This window comes from Stegodyphus dumicola, chromosome X1 (assembly GCF_044657685.1).
Source record: "Stegodyphus dumicola isolate Sdum_Otavi_A_Nest chromosome X1, ASM4465768v1".
NCBI classification, from domain to species: Eukaryota; Metazoa; Arthropoda; class Arachnida; order Araneae; family Eresidae; genus Stegodyphus; species Stegodyphus dumicola.
Window position 1 is genome coordinate 237,117,815 of NC_140780.1, and position 21,893 is coordinate 237,139,707.

The 21,893-nt window shown below is 33.8% G+C and overlaps 1 protein-coding gene across 2 annotated transcripts in view; it reads left to right on the plus strand.

The window, feature by feature from the left end:
- Window positions 1–700: 700 nt before the first annotated feature.
- Window positions 701–21,893, plus strand: part of LOC118199294 (uncharacterized) — a 98,722-nt gene continuing 77,529 nt past the window's right edge. For both annotated transcript variants that reach the window (XM_035371110.2, XM_035371111.2), the window contains exons 1-2: window positions 701–956; window positions 17,617–17,677. In XM_035371110.2, the coding sequence (XP_035227001.2) occupies window positions 17,644–17,677 (34 nt within the window). In that variant the 5' untranslated portion in view covers window positions 701–956; window positions 17,617–17,643. The remainder of the gene's footprint in view (window positions 957–17,616; window positions 17,678–21,893) is intronic.

The window sequence follows — 21,893 nt, forward strand, 5'->3', positions numbered from 1 at the left end:
CCAGTCATTCCAGTGAATCCTGATAAAGAGTTGCAGCAACCTCAGCCAGGACTTAGACGATCTTCGCGCATCCGCAAAGCTCCTCAGAGATTAAATCTCTAAATAAGTGGGGAGGGATGTAGCATTTGATTTCGAGAGTATCAGTACTCTTATACCCGAAAACCTCTGTGAGCGAGAGTAGAGTAGAATGTAATGTAACTGCGTAAATAGCGCATCGCTGCTGTCTTATGAGTTAGTTAGAAATAAATGTTTGTGCCGTGAACTAGTCTGTTTTGGTTGCGTCATGCATTTCACTGAACCCACACCGCTAGACAATTACGGCAGTCAGGGTCGCTAACCACTATACCGCCTAGTCGGCCATAGTAAACATATTTTACCTTCAACTGAATGTCAAAAGTTTGCGTAATCAGCGAACTTGAATCAAAGTAATTTAATTTTGTTGGACCAACTTACTAAAGTATATAAAGTGAAAACTGGGTCTAGTTTCTTGAGCGACCTATTTATTAGCCCAAGAAATAGGATCGTCGATAAAAAGTTGCATCTCATTTCAGAACGGATATTAGCAAAAAACGTCTGAAGGAAGCCATTTACATCTCAACTCTACTGTTCCAGTCATGTGATAAGAAAATCTCTTTTTTTGTTGCAGAAAATGCGAAAGCAAAACAAACCGAAAAGCAGCAACAGTAGAAGCAAGTCGATTGTCTGTGTTGTGTAGGATGCGCGCGCTTTAGAATTTCATAGTTGGTTCAGTAATGTTTAGCAATTGATGCAGTTTCTAGCTCTGATCCTTAGCGCCGAGGCGATGATTATGAATATGAGATAGATTTTTAATATCAGATTATAATTTTCTACCGGGATTATGCTTTATGTGAATGTTTTTAAGTTCCTGTTTGTGGTGTAGTGTATTCTACTGTTAACCGCGTCAAAATATGTGTGTAAAGTGAATTATTTTTATGGTAAGTTAATCATTTATTTTTAATTCAGGTATTTTTTCCATTTACTAATACTGTGAAATTTCTAATTTGAGACATTTTTAATATTTTACCAAGTTGTCATTTCTAATGCTTTCAGTTTGGATCTTTTATTAGATATTAGTTGCTCATAGACTAAAGTGACCACATTTTCATTGAGACAAAGCGGGACAAATGGAATGAAATGAGAATTGTAATTTAGTTATGAAAGCAGACCAATAATTTAAAAAAAATGTATTTTATTGTATATATTCATTTACTTATCTATAAATATACAAAAATATATTTATTATTAACTATTGGTAACTATAAAAATATTTGTAAAAAACTATAATTTGAATATTATGTTTTTTAATTCAATAAAAATTTTATTAAAAAAAATTTATGGTTTTCTTTCACGGTCATATTTTTATTCGAGTGAACACTTTGCGATAGATTCAGATCATTTATTAAAATGTAGAGAAATTTCTTACATGAATTGATCAAATTATATTTTATGCTTATTTTTAAGTTTTTAATGTTCAACTGCATTTTTTTTAAGCTGTCCATATTTTATTGATACTAGAAAAAACACGCTTTATTGCTGCATTTCTTCCTGGAAGGGAGAACGCGTGTTCTACAATTTTAAAAATATTTTCATAAGCAATATTATTCTGTTTAAAATGAAGGAATAACTCCATCCATTTTTTTGTCTGTTTCCACATTTGCAGACAATGAACATTTAATTTTTTCTTCAGTAACGTATATTTTTAAAAATTACACCTCATCAAAAAGATCATTTTCGCAAATATTATTTTTCGGAAAATGGTTACTAATATATTAAAAAGATTTTTTCACATATTCCCATAAAATCTCCATTTTTAATGTCACCCAATGAAACTTTTTAATATCCTCGAATTGAACTGTCTGTTCTTCAAGATATTCCAAGCAGTTATTATAAAAATTTCAGACTTCTTTCGGAAAATCAGGTTGTTTAACGGCACCTTGTTCTTCCAACCTAGTGATGTCCTTTCGAATAACTAAAGGAACGTAATCATTATCAATTCTTTCTCGCAATTTTGTTTTTAAATTATTGATTTCGTTTGACACTTCCATAATTGGAATTTTGTCCCCTTCAATAATTTTCACAGCATTGTGAAATGATGTAGCTTGGTTGTGGATGAACTGATGCCAAATTTGTGATGTGTCATTTTCAATAAAGAGCTGCAATATTCTTGGACATTTATCTTGTGATAAAAAGTATGATTTTAATGGTTCGTATATTTAAAAAATATTTTCTACAGCTAAAAGAGCTAGCCATCGTGTTTTGCTGTAACCAATAATTCTTTTATATTCGATTTCTGCACTTCCACAAAAATCCTTCAAACTTTCAACACACACAGTGTATATATATATATAAATACGAATAAATTTTTGCATTAATATTTTCAAGATCCACTAGAAGTAAGTCAGGTGCTGTTTGAATAGTACTGTGTAGAATGTGCGCTGCACAACCTACCCCAATAGTTGATTGGTTCAACTGTTCGTTAAGTTTCATAAAAACGTTATTGATGCCTCTTCTAGCTTTTCCACCAAAATTTGCATTAGTGTTATCCCAACAATAGGCAATACTTTTATTGTTCAAATTATTATTTTTTTAAATAGTACTTATTGAATCAAAAATTATTTGTGAAGTTTCACCCGGCAATGAAACAAAATCTAATATTCTAATTTTAATTCCGGTTTCTGGACCAAAAAGTCAAACAGTTGTGGGGAATAATATTAAATCTTTGTGGTTGGAAGCATCATAATATATGGATATAAATGTGCATTTATCTAATTCTTTCTGCAATTGTGAAAAAGAATATAGGGAAAAAACATTACAAATAATTGCTTCGGTTTGTCCTTGCACATGCAAATTTTTTGTCGTACGATGATCATTTGTGACATACAATCAATTGATCTGAAACTTTGATTGTGGTTTATGGTGTGGAAAGCAAATAACCCTTCAGCTAATGCTTGCTGTTCCTCCGTTAATAATACATATTGCTTGACAAGACGTAATGTTAATGATCGAACACCACCGAGTAAATCTAACTTGTTACATCACCTAATTTAGTTAACTCTGCATGCATTTTATGTGTTTATTTCTTTATATTCACTATAATAATTAATAAATAATAGGTAATATATTTTTACAGTACATTTAAAATAAGAAAAGCATATGTTTTCTAAAAAGCGGGACTGTCCCGCCAAAATCGGGATGTGTGGTCACTTTATCATAGACATATAGTTATTTAATTGCTGGTGCACATATTCAAATAGATAGTAATGAACAGTAAAATAAAAACATCAAATTTTGCAAAAGTGTATATCGCAATAAAAGGATTCGTATAATTTAGTGCTGAAATGTATAAATAACATTTTGTATAAAATAATACTTTTCACCAAAATTTTCGTCTGTAATTTTGAAATATTTTCATCTTATTTTAGTATATCTTGTATAGTGAGGTATTGTAATTGGACTAGAGTACATAATTTTGTGATATACGTGATCATATTTTGATTTAGGAAAGCAGTAGTTAAATATTTATTATTTATTTGAAATAACTGTTTCTTTTTAATTATATTGGGCAGTCATTTCTTTTAAGAAGTATGATAGCTTAGGTTTAAATTCAAAATTTATGTATATTGTCCTGTAAATGTGTAATTACACTGGATCAATTCTTAACTTTTGTATATTCAGAAAGCAAAATTTGAGGTAGTTGCCATTGAAAATATACTTCTAACGTTGACACAACAATTTATTTAGTTGTAATATTATTTATGTGATTATTTCTTCCCCCCCCCCAATTGTAAAGCATTAAAAAAGTCTAAAATTTAATTTATTTCAGTGTCAGCAAATGTACTTTTTTTTTTTTTTTTTAAATATATAGGTAGTTTTTCTTTAAAAATAGGCTAAGTAAATAATTGGTAATGGCAAAGTATGTAGGTTGTATCTGTGTTTGGAGATCTGTTATCATGCTAGATATTTCAAAGGAATAAAAAATTCCCATTGTACTAACCCATGCTTACTTGGAATAAAAATCCCAATTAAAATTTTTATTCAGTTTTGTAATCAAAATTTTGATGTGCAGAAAATTTTTATTGATGGAATTTATTTCATATCCATATTTGTGCTTTACTTTTTATCTAGCAATAGAAAATTATAGATATTAATTCATTAATGATATATTATGTAATTACAAGTTCTTCCCTCCCCCAGCACACGCATTAGAAGAACCACGTTTCAAATTTTTTTATTCTAATTTTGGTCAGAAATGCTTAAACTTCAGGAAAGACTTGATCTAAAAAACTTAATAAAGAAAATGACTGTCTATGATGAGAAACATCTAAGAAAGGAAGCCCCGTGAAAGCATTTACAATAGCACCGATACCACAACATTTGTAGGAATTGTGAAGAATTTCAAATGGCAAGCAGTTTGAGACAGAAAAATTTTAGCTTCTAGTATTGTTTATTGCTTTAGTTTGAAGAACTAAACTTTGGTTGTTACTATCTCACTGCTAACTGTCATAATCTCTTCACATGATGCTGTCAAATGCACATCTCTCTTTTACTCTACTTTTTGGTAAAATTTGGTACCCCTTTTGAAACAACAGCATTCTGTAATATCTCCAGAAGAAAACCAGTTAATGAGGTTAGTGTTATTGATGGAATATCATTCTCAAGAATTGTAGAAAAAAGGATGATGATTGTAGGAGATTGATGAATTATCTATCTCATAATGAGATAAAGAATGAACAGTGGTAAAAGTAATCTCTATAGAAAGTGTATTAGTTAAAATAAAAATTATTAATATATATTAAATAAATTATTATTATTGTATTAAAGCAAATTATACAAGTATATAGTGATAATCATGTGTTATTCAAAGATGATGCAGTAGTAGTCATTTTAAATCCTAAATTGAATTTTTATCATTTATTAAACAAAAAATTAAAAAAATATTACCTGTATAAATGATAAACAGATTTCGGAATGGTTAGAGAAACAAAGGATATGCCTTTACCCACATTTTGCAGCAATTCCTCTTTTTGTTTAATGGACTTCGAAACATACTTTCGCTTTGTAGATCCTTTACATATTAGTAAATATATATCGGAAATTCTATTTGACATAATTGAAAGTTCAAGCTTACTTTTATAAAATTGCTCTAACAGTCTGCAAAAAATAATAAGCCGGATCCAATTTGAAGATTAAGGAACAATGCAATCTGCAACATTAACTGAAATAGATAATTTTAGCTTAGCTTATACCGTTTGTTATACATTAAACGCTCATGCATAAACGTATTATGTGCATGCGCACACACATGTTTGCAGCCGTAAAGGTCTTGCGCGCATGCGTCAAAGCGATGCATGCGCAGAAAGTTTGTAGCTTTGAGGTTCGGATTATAGATCATTCCAGATTATGGGTGTCCGAATTAACGTCTTTTGACTGTATAATGTTTCATGGTTGTACAAATGAGAACATGTACAGTAAATTTGGCTTCTGTTGTTAGTTTTGTTTCCTTTAAAGTATCCCCAAAATGTTATAGATGCGCAACTGAGACCATAGGGTTGCGGCACTGGTAGCTGATGAGTACATTGTCATAAAATAGCTTCAGATGTTGTTTGCACATGCTTTATAATGATCACTTACTTGAGAACTAACTTTTTGTACCATTTTCCTTTCCATTGTTTAAACCTGAAATTAGTGCATCAAATTTTTCACACACCATAAGAATGCTTTCATGAGGATGAACTAAAATTTGCCTCTAAAGGTTAATCCTTTATTTGGCACGCTTGCTCATATGTGTTCATCATTTTCCAATTAAAAGGGGGGACGGTAAATTAATTTTGCTTAGGAGAATCACAAGAAACTATGACCTACTGCAAGTAGATAGTATGCTTACAACAGCGATGGAAAGCGGTAAAAGTGACCTAATAATTCGCAATGTAGAGCTAACTCAATTCAAGCTCCTTCCCTTTCTTGCAAAAACCTGACTACACTCAAATGGTGCATCATTTCAAAGGAAGTAAAATGATATTCCTTTTAATGCATTTGAATGTTAGCTAAAATATGCTTAAAATATTGATTTATAAAATTTGAGGTGACTAACATATAGTGCCTGTAGTACACAGATGGGATACAGCTGGTATGCATTAATAGCTGTGTTTACATTCTGAGGGTGATGTGAATTTCGTTACAACTCATTTACATTCATAGCAAGAGTGTTCAAAATAACAAAGGTGATTTATATCATCTTGTTGATAAGAAAAATGGCCCACCAGTGGGCGAGCCGATAAAGTTGTTGAACACTGGTAGTTCAGTCTGGGATTTAGATCCTGGTGAATGGGCTGGCTGCATGGGCATTTTCATGGCTTTCCCCATGTGTGACATCTTTAAGATCCAGTTTCGCTTAGAAAGGTCCTCCACAAAGTCATCCCTTCCCTTAGGCAGATAGCTCTTGTGTGCTTAGCCGTAATCAACTAAATTATAAGAAAAATGAATACATTTCAAAATTAAAAATATCACTTAGGTATAAATACTCAGTTATGATAAAGCATTAAGGTCAACAGTTTAAAAACATTACCTTTATTATTGGTTTCTTCAGAGAAACTGCCCACCAGCGGCTGAGCGGTAAAGTCGTTGAACACTGGTAGTTCGGTCCGTGGTTCGAATCCCGCGAATGGGCTGGCTGCATGGGCGTTTTCATGGTTTTCCCCATGTGCAACATGTATACGAGCCAGTTTCCCTTAGAAAGTCCTCCACGAAGGCATCCCTCCCCTTAGGCAGATAGCCGTAATTAAGTAAACCAAACCAAACCTCAAAGAAACTATCTTATTTTTGTACTATACATGAAACTGTTAGGTGAATTATTTACTTAAATCATAGAAAACTATCTGGCGAAAAGCAGTGGTTTAAAGTTTCCATGAAGGTAGCTCATCCTACTGAGAATTAAACAAGCATCAAAAATATCCATTTCAGTTAATTATTATTTACTTGGCTATTATCAGCTTATACTAGTTATATGTGATAATTTAAATGGTACATCATGAGTTATAATATATATAACTCTAGGACTCATTTTAAAATCATGTGATAATTCAAATGGATTGTAACTTAAGGTCCTCCAATATCCATAGAAGTAAATTGTAAGAAACTTTGGCTACATTGCAGCCTGAAAGCAGTTAAGTTTAATGCTGCAAATAAAACCAAAAATGTCTATGAATTCTTCTTTGAATAATGTTTCTCTATTATTACTTCTTGTATGAATAATGTTTATTTAATTACTTCTATTGATCTGATGGAAATTATCTCTGAATCCTGAAATTTGATCTGGTTTTGAATACTGGAAAATGGTCATGTGGGAGTTTTCGTAGTTTCTCCCATGCATAACACAAATACAAAACAGTTTCAGTTAGAAAGTCTTCCATGAAAATATCTCTTTCCTTAGGCAGACAGTCCTAGTGTGCTTTGTGAAATTCAACTAAACAAACAATACTTCCATGAATAATGCTTCTTTACTTTCATCTTCTTTTATAGTTAAAAGATTCATAGAAAGGAAAAATTCAAAATTCAGAGTCATAATTCATCCATTTATTCAGAATTTTAAAATACCCATGCTTTGAAGTGTATTAATATTCTTGTAGTGTATTAGCATATATGGTTGTTCCAGATGTGCTGATTCACTAGGTATAGTTTGATATTTGACTTTTGGCAGTGTTTCAGAAACTGTACTTTTTTTATTGGTATTGTGTGGTTGCTAACAGTGATGGATTTTTGAATCAAATAATTGAATCCTTCATTTTAAGCAGTCTTACAGTTTTAGGTAAGAATGAAATCTGGCTTCTAAATCAGACATGAATTTAAATGAGTCCCTTGTGCTACTGAATATATCAAGAGATTTTTACAGAAAAGTTGCATTATCTATTTCACTGCTATGCTAAAAATAAGGAATAATCTTCCAATGTTCAATGGTGTAATTTTTTCTCCTCCTAGTCTGTAGACTAAGAAAAGTATATACACAAATACATATACTATATATTACACAGCAGACCATAATTTTTTTAGCAGTTACAGTATCAGTGATTTGTTATGTGTAAAACAGCAGGGAACAAGTATAAGAATTTTATCGAGACCTTAAGAGAATTTCAGAAGGCAATAGAAATTACACCCTAGAAATGGCACACATAAGAATGATTACATTAATTTCTCATAAATTTCTGTGTAACAGTTTTAAATCCATCATTCTCAGAAGGTCCGTAATTTTATTTTTAGTGACATGTGGCCAAGAATACTGTGAGAATTTTCTTTTCTTTTCTTTTTTTTAATGTGTTTTAGTGTTCCCATGGTATTTCAGTAAACTTTGTTAATACTTTGTATTTCAAATGTAAGTAGTTTTGTAGTTCTTTCTGCAAAGAACGAGTATATAACTAGTTGAAAATAAGTTTAGTGCTGTTGCAAAATTTAATTTTTTGTGTTAAACTATATTTTTCTCAATAAATTAGTTTTTTAAAAATAAAATTCAGATAGGTATAATAAAAGTGAATTTCACATTTGCATTGTAATAGTATTCAAGCTCATCGTTTTCGTTCTCGATTTCTTTGAAAGTTTATTCCTTCCTTTTTTTTGTGTTCTGTTATGTAAATAATTAAATACGCATAAAATTGTTTTTTAACAACTTCAGTAATATGTACTAAAAAGTTAAATTTTGTTTAACCTAACATTACATTCTTGGTCACATACGATTAAAAAATAAAATCTTTGAATGACTATTTTAAATTGCAGCCGAAATGGCCTGATTGTCTTTTCTCACAGTATGCTTGGGATTGTAAACTTTTAAAACCTCTGCCAAAAAAAGTTGTAAAAACGGTATTGCCAGAATACAGTTTTTATATGGAAGTCCTAGGATTTTTTTGGTATCCATAGAAACTAATTTCCACGGAGATAATGTGATAGCGGGAAAATGAAGTGCTTTCAGTTGAAGTTCTCTCTTGCAGTGAAGTTCTTTTCACGATATAGTAGGGGTGGCAATGCTGAAAATGAATTAATATTTTTTTTGTTATTCTGGTGTAAATGAGGAAAGGTTTTTGTCAAAGACGCATTTTTATGCAGTGAAATGTTTAAATAAAAAGTGTGCAATAATGGAAGAAAATCAAGTGATTTTTGAAAAATTACCAAACATCGATAATTGTGTTAAAGATTCAGGATAAACTTATTTTAGAAGGTATTTTTCTGCTCTATGCGGTAGTTACCGGGTAATGCAATATTCAAATTTAAAATCAAATAAATCTTTACTAGCAACTTCTGGTGGTTTGTTACAAACTTAAAATGATAACTTAAACGGTATTTACGTATTACCGAAATCACCTTGAGGCAATTTGGCGAATTTTTATAGATTGAAAGATAAATTTACTTATCGGGAGCAAGCTGGCGATTTTCGTGAATTCTTTTAAAAACATTGAATCGTAATTTGTTTATCGTAAATGAGCAGATATTATCAAAAGAAAACACACTTTGCTAATTTAAAATGTTAATTTTAGTTATTAAGTAAGGACTTTATAATACATGAAAAAATAAAACACTGACTAATACTAACTAAGGACTGGCTGTCCTCTAAATCTTTCTATAATGTTTTATTCTGTTCTTCTTAACATTGATTTGTTTTCGCTTAAAAAAAAAAAAAAAAAAAAAGATCGGAAAATTCTAGAAACTCGGCGTTACGCACCGACTATCCACTAAACGTATTTCATCCTTATTTCCTACAGCGATTTTGTGACAAAATACTGTGTTCCTATAGATATATTACCTAAGTTTCTACCATTGCTGTCAAGTTCCAAAGTTATATATTTTAAAATTGAGTTTAAGGGAAAAAAAAATGTTGGTATTAAGTGTGTGAATTTTTTAGAAGATATAAAAGGTTTAATATATATATATATATATATATAAAAAAGAATTGAAAGGTTTCAGATTTTAAATTACGTCCAAAAGGGCGTTTTTTTAACGTTTTGTGTGTTACCTTTATTTATTAAATATCATGTTCTTTGCACTTAAACCATAAAATTTAGTTCAATAGCAGTGTCGCAAAATAATTTTTAAATGGGCATATCTTTAGAATTTCCGATACACAGTTCGACAGTTCCGCGCGCTGGAGAAAAAAAGTCCCCTGCCCCCCGTAGAGTGTTCTCGTTGCTCGTTTTGAAATCCTTGAGTTTGTTAATCAAAAATTCGTTAAAGTTTTACAAAATATGAAATCGATAATAAAACTAATTTCAAATTTGGGCTTTCACATGCCCATATTCGCAGTAGAATTACGTCATTCAAAATTCGATGGCTCTATGTACCGTTGTTTTATAACAATGCGATAAATATACATACATTTATGCAGAATTTTCATTTTTAATTTCTTCAAATATAATGCAGGACTGTAAAATTTGGTGGCAACAGTTTGAAAAGTGAAACGGACATTTATAGTGATTCAACGCAAAATCGCAAAACGAAAACAATAGCTCTTCAGGGACAAAGCCCCTTTAGACTAAAAATTACAATTTCTCTATAAAAACTGTTGGAGGCCTTCATAAAGGATTTTCTAAGGGAAACGGCCTCGTATACACATTACACATGGGAAAACCACGAAAACGACCATGCAACCAGCCCGTTTGCTGGATTCGAATCTCGGTCCGAACTACCAGTGTTCAGCGAATTTACCGATCTGTTGCTGGTGAACCACATTTTTATTAATAATTCCAGTACCTTAACAACTAAGTATTATATTTTAGACTGATATTTATTTCAAATAATTGTAACATATTTAATTAATCATTAAATTGTGTAACTTTAATTAAAAACAAACAAATAACGAAAACTCTTAAGTTTTCTGAGAAATTTTCCAAGTGGAATGAAACTTGAGAATAAATAATGACAACTTAGTCTGTTTGTGTTATTTATTAAATTTTCATGTGACGTGTTATTTATTAAATTTTCATGTGGCGCATAAATTTGATGCCGTTTCGATTCTGAAGTTTGAAGACTTGGAGAGAAATTGCTAAGATTTATCTTCATCGCGGATTGTATGCTCATCGTGAGTTCGGGTTATTTTAACTTTCAACTGCGAAAAAAGCAGTTCACCTGTAAATGTATTCCCAAATAAGCTATTCTTCTTAGTGCAAAAATCCATAACTGAACTTACTTATTTTTTGACATGTGCGTGCAAAAGGTAATATAATCTGTATCTGCAAATCTCTTAGTGATTGATATCACACTGTATAATAATTAGCTCCTTTTATAGATTTTCTGATACCCCGTTCATGTTCGTTTTTAATGGTAATAAAAATAATGTAAATTCGGACTTCAAATAACTGAAATCTTGAAATCAAATCAACAATTACATAATTAAAATGTGATCACGGTGCGCATGCTACCAGTTTGAGACCACTGGGTGTAAATCAAAACTGCCTGTTAATGAAAATAAATAATGATTGTTTCACTTCTGTATTAAAAAAATTACAAGGTAATTTTAAAATCATTTGGAGAAACAAAATAACACACACTGGTATCCAAAGTTAAGATTACAAACCCAAAACGTGATATCTCTGAAAATAATTTGTTTGTTATAATTTATTTCTTTACATGCCCGATACTTTGAAACAGCCGATAATAGGGTAACAAAATAAAGAGGAGACAAATGTTTCACGATATGCAAATGGAACCCAAAATGGCTAAAACATGACCTTTTATTCGCAGAATAGTCCTATTAATAATGAATGTGGCCTTGCGCAACTTGGCATGCCTCACAACGGGTGTACATACTGTGAATAAACTGTTGGTCATAGCTTGGGACAACATATCCCATTCTTCTAGAGGCCAAGATTTTAAGAGAGGCTTGAGAGGTCTTCGGAGGGTGTTGGCGTCATGCAGTGTTTCCTAGAGCATCCCATACCTGATATGTAGGATTAAGTTTCGGCGACTTAGCTGGCCGAGCCATAGGGCGAATATCTCTTTCCTTCAAAAAAGGGTCGACTGGGTTGAACTCTGTGTGATCTCATATTATCATTCATTAAAATGAAAATCCCTCCAGTAGTTCCATAGGAAAGCATCACGTTAGATTCAAGAATTTCATCTCTATGACGCCGTGCGGTCATAGGGCTCTCGTCGAAGACATGAAGTGGTATTCGTCTGTTCAGTATGATGCCTCCGTTTCCGCCGAAGTGACTGATTTTCGTCATGTTGGAGGAATGATGGTGGATTCCAGGTTTTCTCCATATGGACTCATCGAGAATCATCCAGACTCTTGATTAATCACTAAAGAGGACATGACCCCAGTTGTGTTGTCTCGAAGAATGATATGCCTTAACCCACAAAAGACAAGCTCTCTTCTGTGATCTGTTGAGAGGGAACGTTGATAGTTGAGAGTAAAGGACGTGTTTTACTAAGCATCGGCATGGAGTTTGTTGGAAAATTGTTGTTCCAGACACTACGAGATGCCGAGAGTGCTGTTTGGCCTACATCTCTCTGTGCCGTCGTCATTTAATGTCACGTTTTGCTCCTTTGCAGTTGCTGTAATTCTTGGACGACCTTGGCCTGTCGTACTGGTTTTGGCATCCATAGTTTGAAATAGGTACTGTAACATGTATTCATCATTCGTGACACTTGTAACTTTCGAACGAACTCAACCTGCTACCGATGGTTCTGATTTCAGTTCATCATTTGAATGATTGCGAAAACGTATTTTAGCTGTCACTCTTATGATTCCCCTCCCCCAAGAAATACCTATAGACGAATTTCTCATATTTGGAAACTGGTCACTTTCATATTTTCTTAAAAATTATGCCCCTTTAAACTTTTAACAACTACTGGATGCATACATTACATTTAACGTTCTCCAAATTACATATAGCATCAAATTTTAAAATATTAATAATATGTATTTTGAATTGTTCCGAAGTATGTGTTTTTATTTTTTATTTTGGACACCATTGTAGTTCCATAGTGAAATAGATGAGCAATCAAAAATTTGATCATTTAATTGTTTAATAGGGTACACTGGGTTTCAAAAGCTAAGCACACAATGCGGATTAGAAGTTTTCGAAAACGTAGTTGAGTCTGAGCGACTGGACATCGCTGCTGATGTAGATGGCAATATGCAAATATCGTGTGTATTATCACGATTGACTGTCCGAATCATCTTTGAAGACGCCAACATTAAAGATTTCAAAAGGTTCATTTAAATACTGATACGAAATATTTATACCTTGCTAGTACAATTTTCGGTGATATTTTTGTTTCTATGGCTGAAAGAAGACGAATATAAAGCGACCTTTACAACTGTTACATCCATGACTGCGCTTAGTAAGACACTTGGGAAGACAGTGATGTGTTCCGAAGGCTTTATATTAAGGGACTGCGCCCGAGAACCTAGTGTTTTTATTTCACTGATCGCCCAATCCAGAATGTCAATATTAAAGTGGAATTTTTAACATCTCAATTGGACTGTTTCAGGTTGGTGCAAGATCCTGCTCACGGAGCATGGTAGATTTGTCCTGGAGTTATGATAAACGTGTAAGGGTTTGGGGACAGCAAGACACGGGAAATCGGTCTAGAACATCGTCGAACATGACGCATTCAGAGGTGTAACAAGACACACGGAATCGGGCATAGAGCGTCGTCGCACTCAGCTGCACATCTTTAAAGAGGGTTCTGTGACGGCTGTAAGATATCGGGATGAAGTCCTACATGGCATTGTGAAACTCTTTGCTGCAGCAGTTAGTCCTGATTTCTTCCGTTTGGATTACTATACTGCCCATCCGCGTCGAGCCACCATGGTTAACGTGTATCTGGAGAACATTTCTCGTATGAGTGGCCGCTATATTTTCCTAGCTTTAATCCCATTGACAATCTTAGTTATGCCCTCGAGCGTGCTTACTCTGCAGATAAACTTCTTTCAGACAGTTGGAAACTACCCTAATTGAGGAATGGGCATTGTTTGCATCTGCGGTGGTTGATCACCTCATTGAAAGCATGGATAATCGCCGCAAAGTTTGCTTTAAGGTCTGGGATAGTCACATACCGTATTAACATAAGTTTTTGCTTGTTTCTTTTTAGCTTTAAACATTCATTTTGAAAAATGTTTCATAACAATTTGTACAAAAGCGTTATTTAATCTAAATCCGATGTTTGCCAGCTGCTTAATATCAGAATATTGCATTTGAAATGAAATGTATGGAAATTGCAAAGAAAAATTATCACATCAGTTTTGCAATAAATCTTTCTTTAATATGGTAACTTCTGTCAGGAAGACAAACTTTGTCTTGATTTCATTCTGAAGGATTATTGATCAAGTCACCAGATTATTGATCAGTTCACTAGATTATTGATCAAATCGTGTCAAATTGCACGCCATTTTTCTGAAAGTGCACTTTTCAGTTCATATAGTTTAGGAGAGCTATCTTGCACCCTGCTGTTGAACGGCCGAAGGAATCTCACACATGCGCACTCAGCTTCAAGTACAGATTAGTAAGCTGGCTCATCTCTTTGAGAGATATCTTTTGTTTTTAAGTATTCTTTACCAGAAATGCTCGATGCCAACGAGCACTTTTATTCACTAAAAAAAAAATTCTGAGCCAACAGTACCCGTAAACAGCTTTACGACGTGGAGTTCCGAGATTTTGGTCACACATATGTGATTGGTTACAGAATCGTCATCAAAGACATGCAACTGTTCGACCATTTTTAATGATTACATCCCAGATTGTTAAACCGCTTCTGTGGAAACTTGTCTTTCATGAACAAGGAAGGGCAGGTGTCTTGTTCTTCACTCTGTCCAGATCAAAGCACGTCCAGAATGTCATTTCTAGCTATATCTGAACTTGTCAGTGCATGGTCCCATTCCTCTCAGCTGTATTGAACTTGAAGACGACATTGCCTTAAAAGGACATCCTTGGATGATGAAGTGAGTGGGACACAAATCAAAAATGGTTTTCTCGCCATAATGTCCATTTTCATGAATCCTTCATGTAAAAGTGGAATGGCTGATTCGAATTTCCCATGAGAGCCTAAAGTTCTAAACCAACGCACGGCTTTTTGCATCACGGTTTCTTAGAGCCGAAAATCATCTTTAGATGCAATCGCGCAGTTAGCTGGCCTTGACTAGGCTGTTTACTAGCTTAAAAATAGGCTCCAAGCTCTTGATATATATTTGAGTGATATTCAAATCTTACGTGACCTCCATTTGTATTTGCTCCCCTCCTTGTAGTCTTATCAATTTACCGCCTTTTTTGTCCGCGTAAAGATGCATCTGAATCAACTAATGAATACTGTTCATTTTAGAAACTACAGTAACTGTAAACAATTCTACAGACCATAATTCCAACATGGGTCCGTTACACAACACGTGTTCTGTCACCTAATTTACAAGTTACATGCGTTAACCTATGCACAGAAGTGCAGTTTTGCATTCATTTGCAGTTAACTAACACTAATAATAACCCCGTTATATTGGTGGAAAACTTTAAGCATTGAACATATCTTTTTGATATTATTCTTTGATTTTGACGTCAGTACATTTTAACAGAAAATATAAAAATCAGTTGAAAGTAAAAATGCTGATTATATTTTATGGGAGTAACCCCCTCACCCATCCAAAAAAAAAAAAAAAATTGTGCTTTCAAATTCAACCAATCATTATCTTTCCTCGTGTGTAAAAGTTAGTTAATACCGGTCTAATTTCGGAAATATTGGTAATTTCACATTATTTTTAAAACTAAGACATTCAATAAATGAAGCTCATTAATGTCAGTCCTTCAAAATTCTGTTTACGTCAGTATTTAAAGAAATAAAGCATGTAACCACCTTTTCCCAATACACTGCGTGTCGTAACTTATTAGGTTAAACTCAGTTTTGCTTACCTAAAATTTATTTAAGCTTTTAAGTCAGAAAGATTAATTTTCATCGCGCCTTCATTTACAATCTGAGAACAAACACTCAATGAATACTGTAGTATCACAAAATAAAACAATTAAAATTTATTATAGTTTTCAAATTGAAATACGAAAAAACCTTAACACAAATTCATTTCCGCTTCTTGTGGGGAATAACAGATAACATGTAAAATCTAATTATGAAAAAAATCATGTAATTCTGATTATCTACAGTTCAGAATTTATCCTCTCTCGATAAATTTCGCGAAGTATGCAACAGCAAAAAGGAAAACGCACCAAATCGGGGATTTCACTCTTTTATGGGGTGCAAGCAGAAGAGTTTCTTTTAGGTTACGAGCGACGTCTAGCCTCCTTTCTTAGATTCTTACTGATTCTTACTGTATTAAAAACTCTTCTTATTTACATATTCTGGTGAAGTAGACGAAACAGAAGGAATATTGAGCTGATTTCAGTGTGAGCAAAAACGTGTATAAATAAAGTAAAAACTTCAACTCTGCGATATGAGAAACGCACTTTTAATTTTGCCGATTGCGCGACTAGAAAAAGGAGGCAGAAAACTATCTTCCTCCCCTTACAAATGTACAGGTATATATTTACATCTTTGTGTATCAAAGGTAGGCAAAGGGATATTGCATGCAAAAACAAGTGAAATGTGTACATTTAAGAATGAATTTTTGAATGATTTTATACATACTTTCTACGTTTTAGAAAACCATGAAAGCGCCAGTGCTGTCAAAAAATGTCCTTCGAAGGATTGTTTTAAAGCGATAGAATATTCTTAGTTTCACTATGCAGCTTCAGTAACTGAATAACTGGTAGAATGGGCTGATCGCATTTACGTTTTTATTCCTCATTTGTAACACAAAGACGCTTAGCTCTAATCTTTCTCTAAATTCACAGCTCATCATGGATTTTGTCAGCAAGTTCCGTAAATTTCAGAAGCCGGAATCTTCATTTATACTAGAGCAAACTAACCTGTGAATAGTGATATGCGAAATAAAATTAAAGTATAACAAAACAATAAAAATATTTATTCAAATTAATAATAATCTGAAACAAATACACACAATACTTACGCAAAATTTTATCGACTTATTGTATTAGAAAACCGGGGAAAATATTGATGGTACTTTATTGCGGGTCACCTGAATTATTATATTCCACCATAAATAATCTGTGTTCGTATGTTGTAAAGTCGTTAGATATTTTGAAGCCGGAACGTGAAAAATAAGCTATGCCATCACCGAGATTTGAACTTCGGACGTTTCGATTGTCAGCTGAACATGCTTTCCACAAGGCATGCGGTAAGGAAGTGGGAAAAAATCTTATATTCACCTTCACTTAAAGGGCGACTGGGAAGGCCGGGACCCAATAATCAACCCTAATGGGGACGAATTACCGTCCATTACCTTTCGGTTCGGTCGCCTGGTGTAGAATCATGATGATTTTTTTTAAATTTAGAAACATGGAAAATGAGTTACGTCCTTGTAGGAATTCGAATTCCGGGCCTTCAGTCTGCTAGCTGGACGTGCTTTCCAGTTGCTCCACGAAAATACGCTTTAAGGAGGGAGAACACCTTACTGTTTAAAAAAGTAAAACTATTTTTATAGTTTTTTAAGCGACCTAAAAGTGCATAACCGTACATATTATTGTGTCAGTTAAATAATTTTTTTTTTCTTTACAGATTTAAAGACATGTACTGACATTCAGGATGCAGTCAAATAAGTCTATCTCGGATATTGAAGGTAAGTTAAGAGTTTTTTTTAATAAATATCTCATGATACTGAAGGTAGACTAAGATTGTGTGCATCGCCTTAATAATAAAATATAGGCTGGTTTTTCGCAATAAAGTGTTTTGTTGTTCAACTTGTTTATTCTAAGTACAGGGTGGTATAGAAACTTTCCCGATATATGAACTCCAAGCGGCGTATCGATTCAGCCAGTCGAAATGAAATTTCAGATATTGTTATCTCAAGGTATACTCTCGATATTGTAATGATTTGAAACAAAAGAGCCCTTACGGTTGTGGTAACAGTGAAAAGTTTCGGAATTTGCGAGTGGCAGCACCCAATTTTCTCCTACGGAAAAAAACATGAATGGCTTTGGAACGATACACAATATGATGGAAACTGCCGGCATAAAACATTTGCAAAGAAGAAAATTGTAAAGGCTAACAACACAGAGAGAATGTGCATAGACACAGTTTGCGTAGTTCACAGGGGCAGACAGTAGAAGCACCAATTACAGAACACCATGTGCAAAGCATTGTTAGTGAAAAACCTTTAATAAGCAGTATGGGAAGCTTCTTTCTTCAATCAGGTGTCCAAATGTGGTAACAAGATGGCACTCACAGGGAAACGAGGTAAATTGATAAAGCTGTTTTATCTGAACTGGGAAATTTCTGCCGAAGCAGTGCGAGTTTATCGGCGAAGTCATAAGCTAAGACGAAGCAGTAAAAACTGTACGTAATTTGGTAAAAAAAAAAAATTGAAGAAATTGTATGCACATGTGATAGACCACGATTCGGACGATCATGTGTTTCTTTTGAAGTTGCTGCGGAAGTGCATAATACGATTACTGCAGAGCTGTTGCATACTGCAACACTTCAGGTCTGTTGCCCGCAGTCTGAATGTGCCGAAAACATCAGTTTTCAAGCTTCTGCGCTTTGTTCGGATGTTTTCTTATCGATTCCGGCGCGTCCATTTGTCACAACCCGGAGACGAGCAAGAGCATATAGACTTTGCGAATTTTTCCATAAGATATGACGAAGATAGCAGGTGGTCGCTGTGGATATTATGGGCGGATGAGGCTCATTTTTACTGCAAACGTAAACTCCCAGAACTTCATTCACTGGCCTGACGAAAATCATAACGATGTGACACTAGTGCCTTTACACGCAGCTAAAGTGACTGCGCGGTGCGGTATCGCAAGCACATTCGTTCTTGGTCCATACTTCTTTGAAGAGGCTACTTCCACAGGTAAGACAACTTGCTGCATCACGAGTGCTCTGTACACAACAGTTTCAGAATTACGTAATTCGAGAATTGCAGCAACGCAATGTCGCTAATGACATTGTATGGATGCAAGATGGTGCTCCTTCACACGGCGCCACATGTGTTCAGCAAGTTCTGCAACCGCACTTTGGAGATATTATTCATCTCCCATAACTTTGCAGTTTGATTGTGATCCTCCGACCTCACTCCGATGGATTATTGGCTTCTGGGGTCATCTGAAATCTAGGATGTACACACGAAATCCACGAGGTATGCCAGACTTGAAAGATGCTGCGATAAAACGTGAGGTTATACAGATTCCTCTTGCTGTTTTACGTTCTTCATTGTTGTCAACCATCTCCCGCATGCAGTGCGTTATCATCTGCAAAGGTGGGCACGTTGAAAACTTGCAATTCCAAGTTTTTTTTTTTTTTTCACTCTCCTGTCCTGTTATGTGTTGTCATTGGTCCTTTACAATGCTCGTTGCAAATGTTTTGCGCCGCTAGTTTTTATCATATGTGTATCGTTCCAACGCTTTTTAGGGTTTTTTAATGAGCTGATCAATTGCGCAGGAAAGAAATGGGTGTTACTATTCGAAAATTTCGAAATTTTTTCATTGTCGCCGTAACCGTGAGTGCTCAATTGTTTTAAATCATCACAATCTCGAGTGCATACTTTTAAACAGCAATATCTGAAATTTCATTTCTCCGCTCAACCAATAGGATAGACCGCTGAAGGTTCATAAAACAGGGAAGTTTTTTCATGACCACCGTGTATAAAAGATCTGAAATTCCGTATTTCATAATAAACCCAAGTCTGTAATTATTTTTAATGATGAAGGAAGATTTATTTGTCTTCAGAAAAGTTTGTTGTCCATTAATTAATCTTTTTGATAAAAGTTTTCTTCACGTTTAAAAACTTCTGTCATTTCATTTAGTTTTCTTGGATAATAATCTCTGTTTTTTTCTAAAATCCTGAATAGCTGGCTGTCCCAGTTTAGGGTACTTGGCTGGTAATGCCTAATCTGCTTTTAAAGTACTGTATATCATGTCGGCATCCCAACAAAATATCCCATTACAAAATGGCCTAAATAAAAGCCTTGTGAACTGGATGCTGCGAACAATTTTTGAATTTTATTATCTAAATATATGCAGGCGATATAAAAGCCTGCCACGGCTTATGTCGATAATGACATCTTGCTCGCAAATGCGTTAGAAAAAATATAGACGCTCAAATTTTATATTGTACACATATTTTAATATACTGTCTTACTAAATAGGCGTATTTACTAAAATAAGTTTCACAACTGTTTGTCAAGTAGGTTGTCGTAGTTATAACTTTCACATGCAGGTTACCGCGGCATTCAAAAGTTTGGTATGCTCTGGGCTTATGTTCTGAATTATAATTGTTATATAGAAAATATTTTTATTTTTAGATGCTAAAGCTTTATGCGAATTTTGTCGATTGATATAAAAACTCAGTATTCGCCTAAAAAGTTTTTAGAATTGAAACTAGAAGTAGGGTATTTATATATTTAGGCTCATCTGTTAAGGGCTATTGTGTCGCAGGTCATTTTGTCGGGGCTATTTTGGCGTGTCACGTATCGTGTCGTGGGCTGCATAAACTCACAAAACAGATACTTAGCACTTGCTAGCATGATAAATTTGCTAGTTATTTTATCATTATTATTATTTCTTTAAATTCCTACTGATGGCTGTTGATTAATTTAAGCTGAATAAAACAGCATGCAAAACTAGGTTCTGCATTTTTACAACAAAGATAAGGAGAAAATGCTGAAAATATCTAAATAGAAAAATACTGCTCTTCCTCCCGCTCCCCTCCCCCCAAAAAAGGAAAATTGATAGATGCTTTTTTTTTTACATTATGTCCTGCCTATCTAGTTCTGTTTTTTAAAGAATGCATTTGATTTTTTATGACATTTCAAATCCAACTGCTTGCTTTCGTACTGGGTAAATTGAAAATTCCTAATATTGAGATGACCTAGATAATTTAAAAATACAAACACTTATTGTCCCTGGAGCTCTTTATTTAAAAGCCTTTAACCACAGCTGCCGTCTCTTCCCAGTTTTCATGACATCTCTCGGTCTCCTGGTAGATCACTGAATTACCTGGTTTTTAATTTTTAGCTTTTACTAAGTAAAATGTTTCCCAGGACTTAATGAAATTTATTGAATCAATGAAACTTTAATTGTGCAAATCCCGTTCCCCACTCCTAGGGGGTTTTAGCATAATTTCTCGTATCAAATTTTCTTTGATCCGAATTGTCTTAATCTACAACTGACATTTATTCAAGCAATATTTAATCTGTTAATATTTGTGTTTAGCTTTGTTTTTCACCAATATATGGTAAGTTATTCAATTTATCCACGCAGTAGTATGTATATTAATTATTGCCCACCAGCGACCGAGCGGTAAAATCGCTGAACACTGGTAGTTCTGACCGCAGTTCGAATCCAGGCGAATGGGCTGGCTGCATGAGCGTTTTCGTGGTTTTTCCTCATGTGCAACGTGTACAAACCAGTTTCCCTCAGAATGTGCCCCACCGAAAGCATCCTTCCCTTTAGGCAGGTAGCTCTAGTGTGCTTGCTTTGCCGTAATAAACTGAACCAAACCAAGCCAAACATTGTTACTTTTATTTTATCATATTAAAAAAAATTTTGATACATAAAAGCTTTCCTTTCCTACTCAAGTTTTTCTCGTTATTGCAAAGTGAAATTAAATGTGCGTGTGAGGTAAATGTGAGTCGATATGGATTTCTTTTGAAATGCTCGAGAAGCTTCCGGAAACTTTTGGTTTTCATATTTCAAGGTTGGCAGCTAAGCTTTAATTCTTATTTTTGAAATGAGGCTGTGTTTAAACTGTGGAAGAATATTTAAAACGGAATGTTTTACAGCTTTTTTTCTTTGGAAGATAAATTGTGTTGTCAAACTCGTCTGTTGTTTGAGTA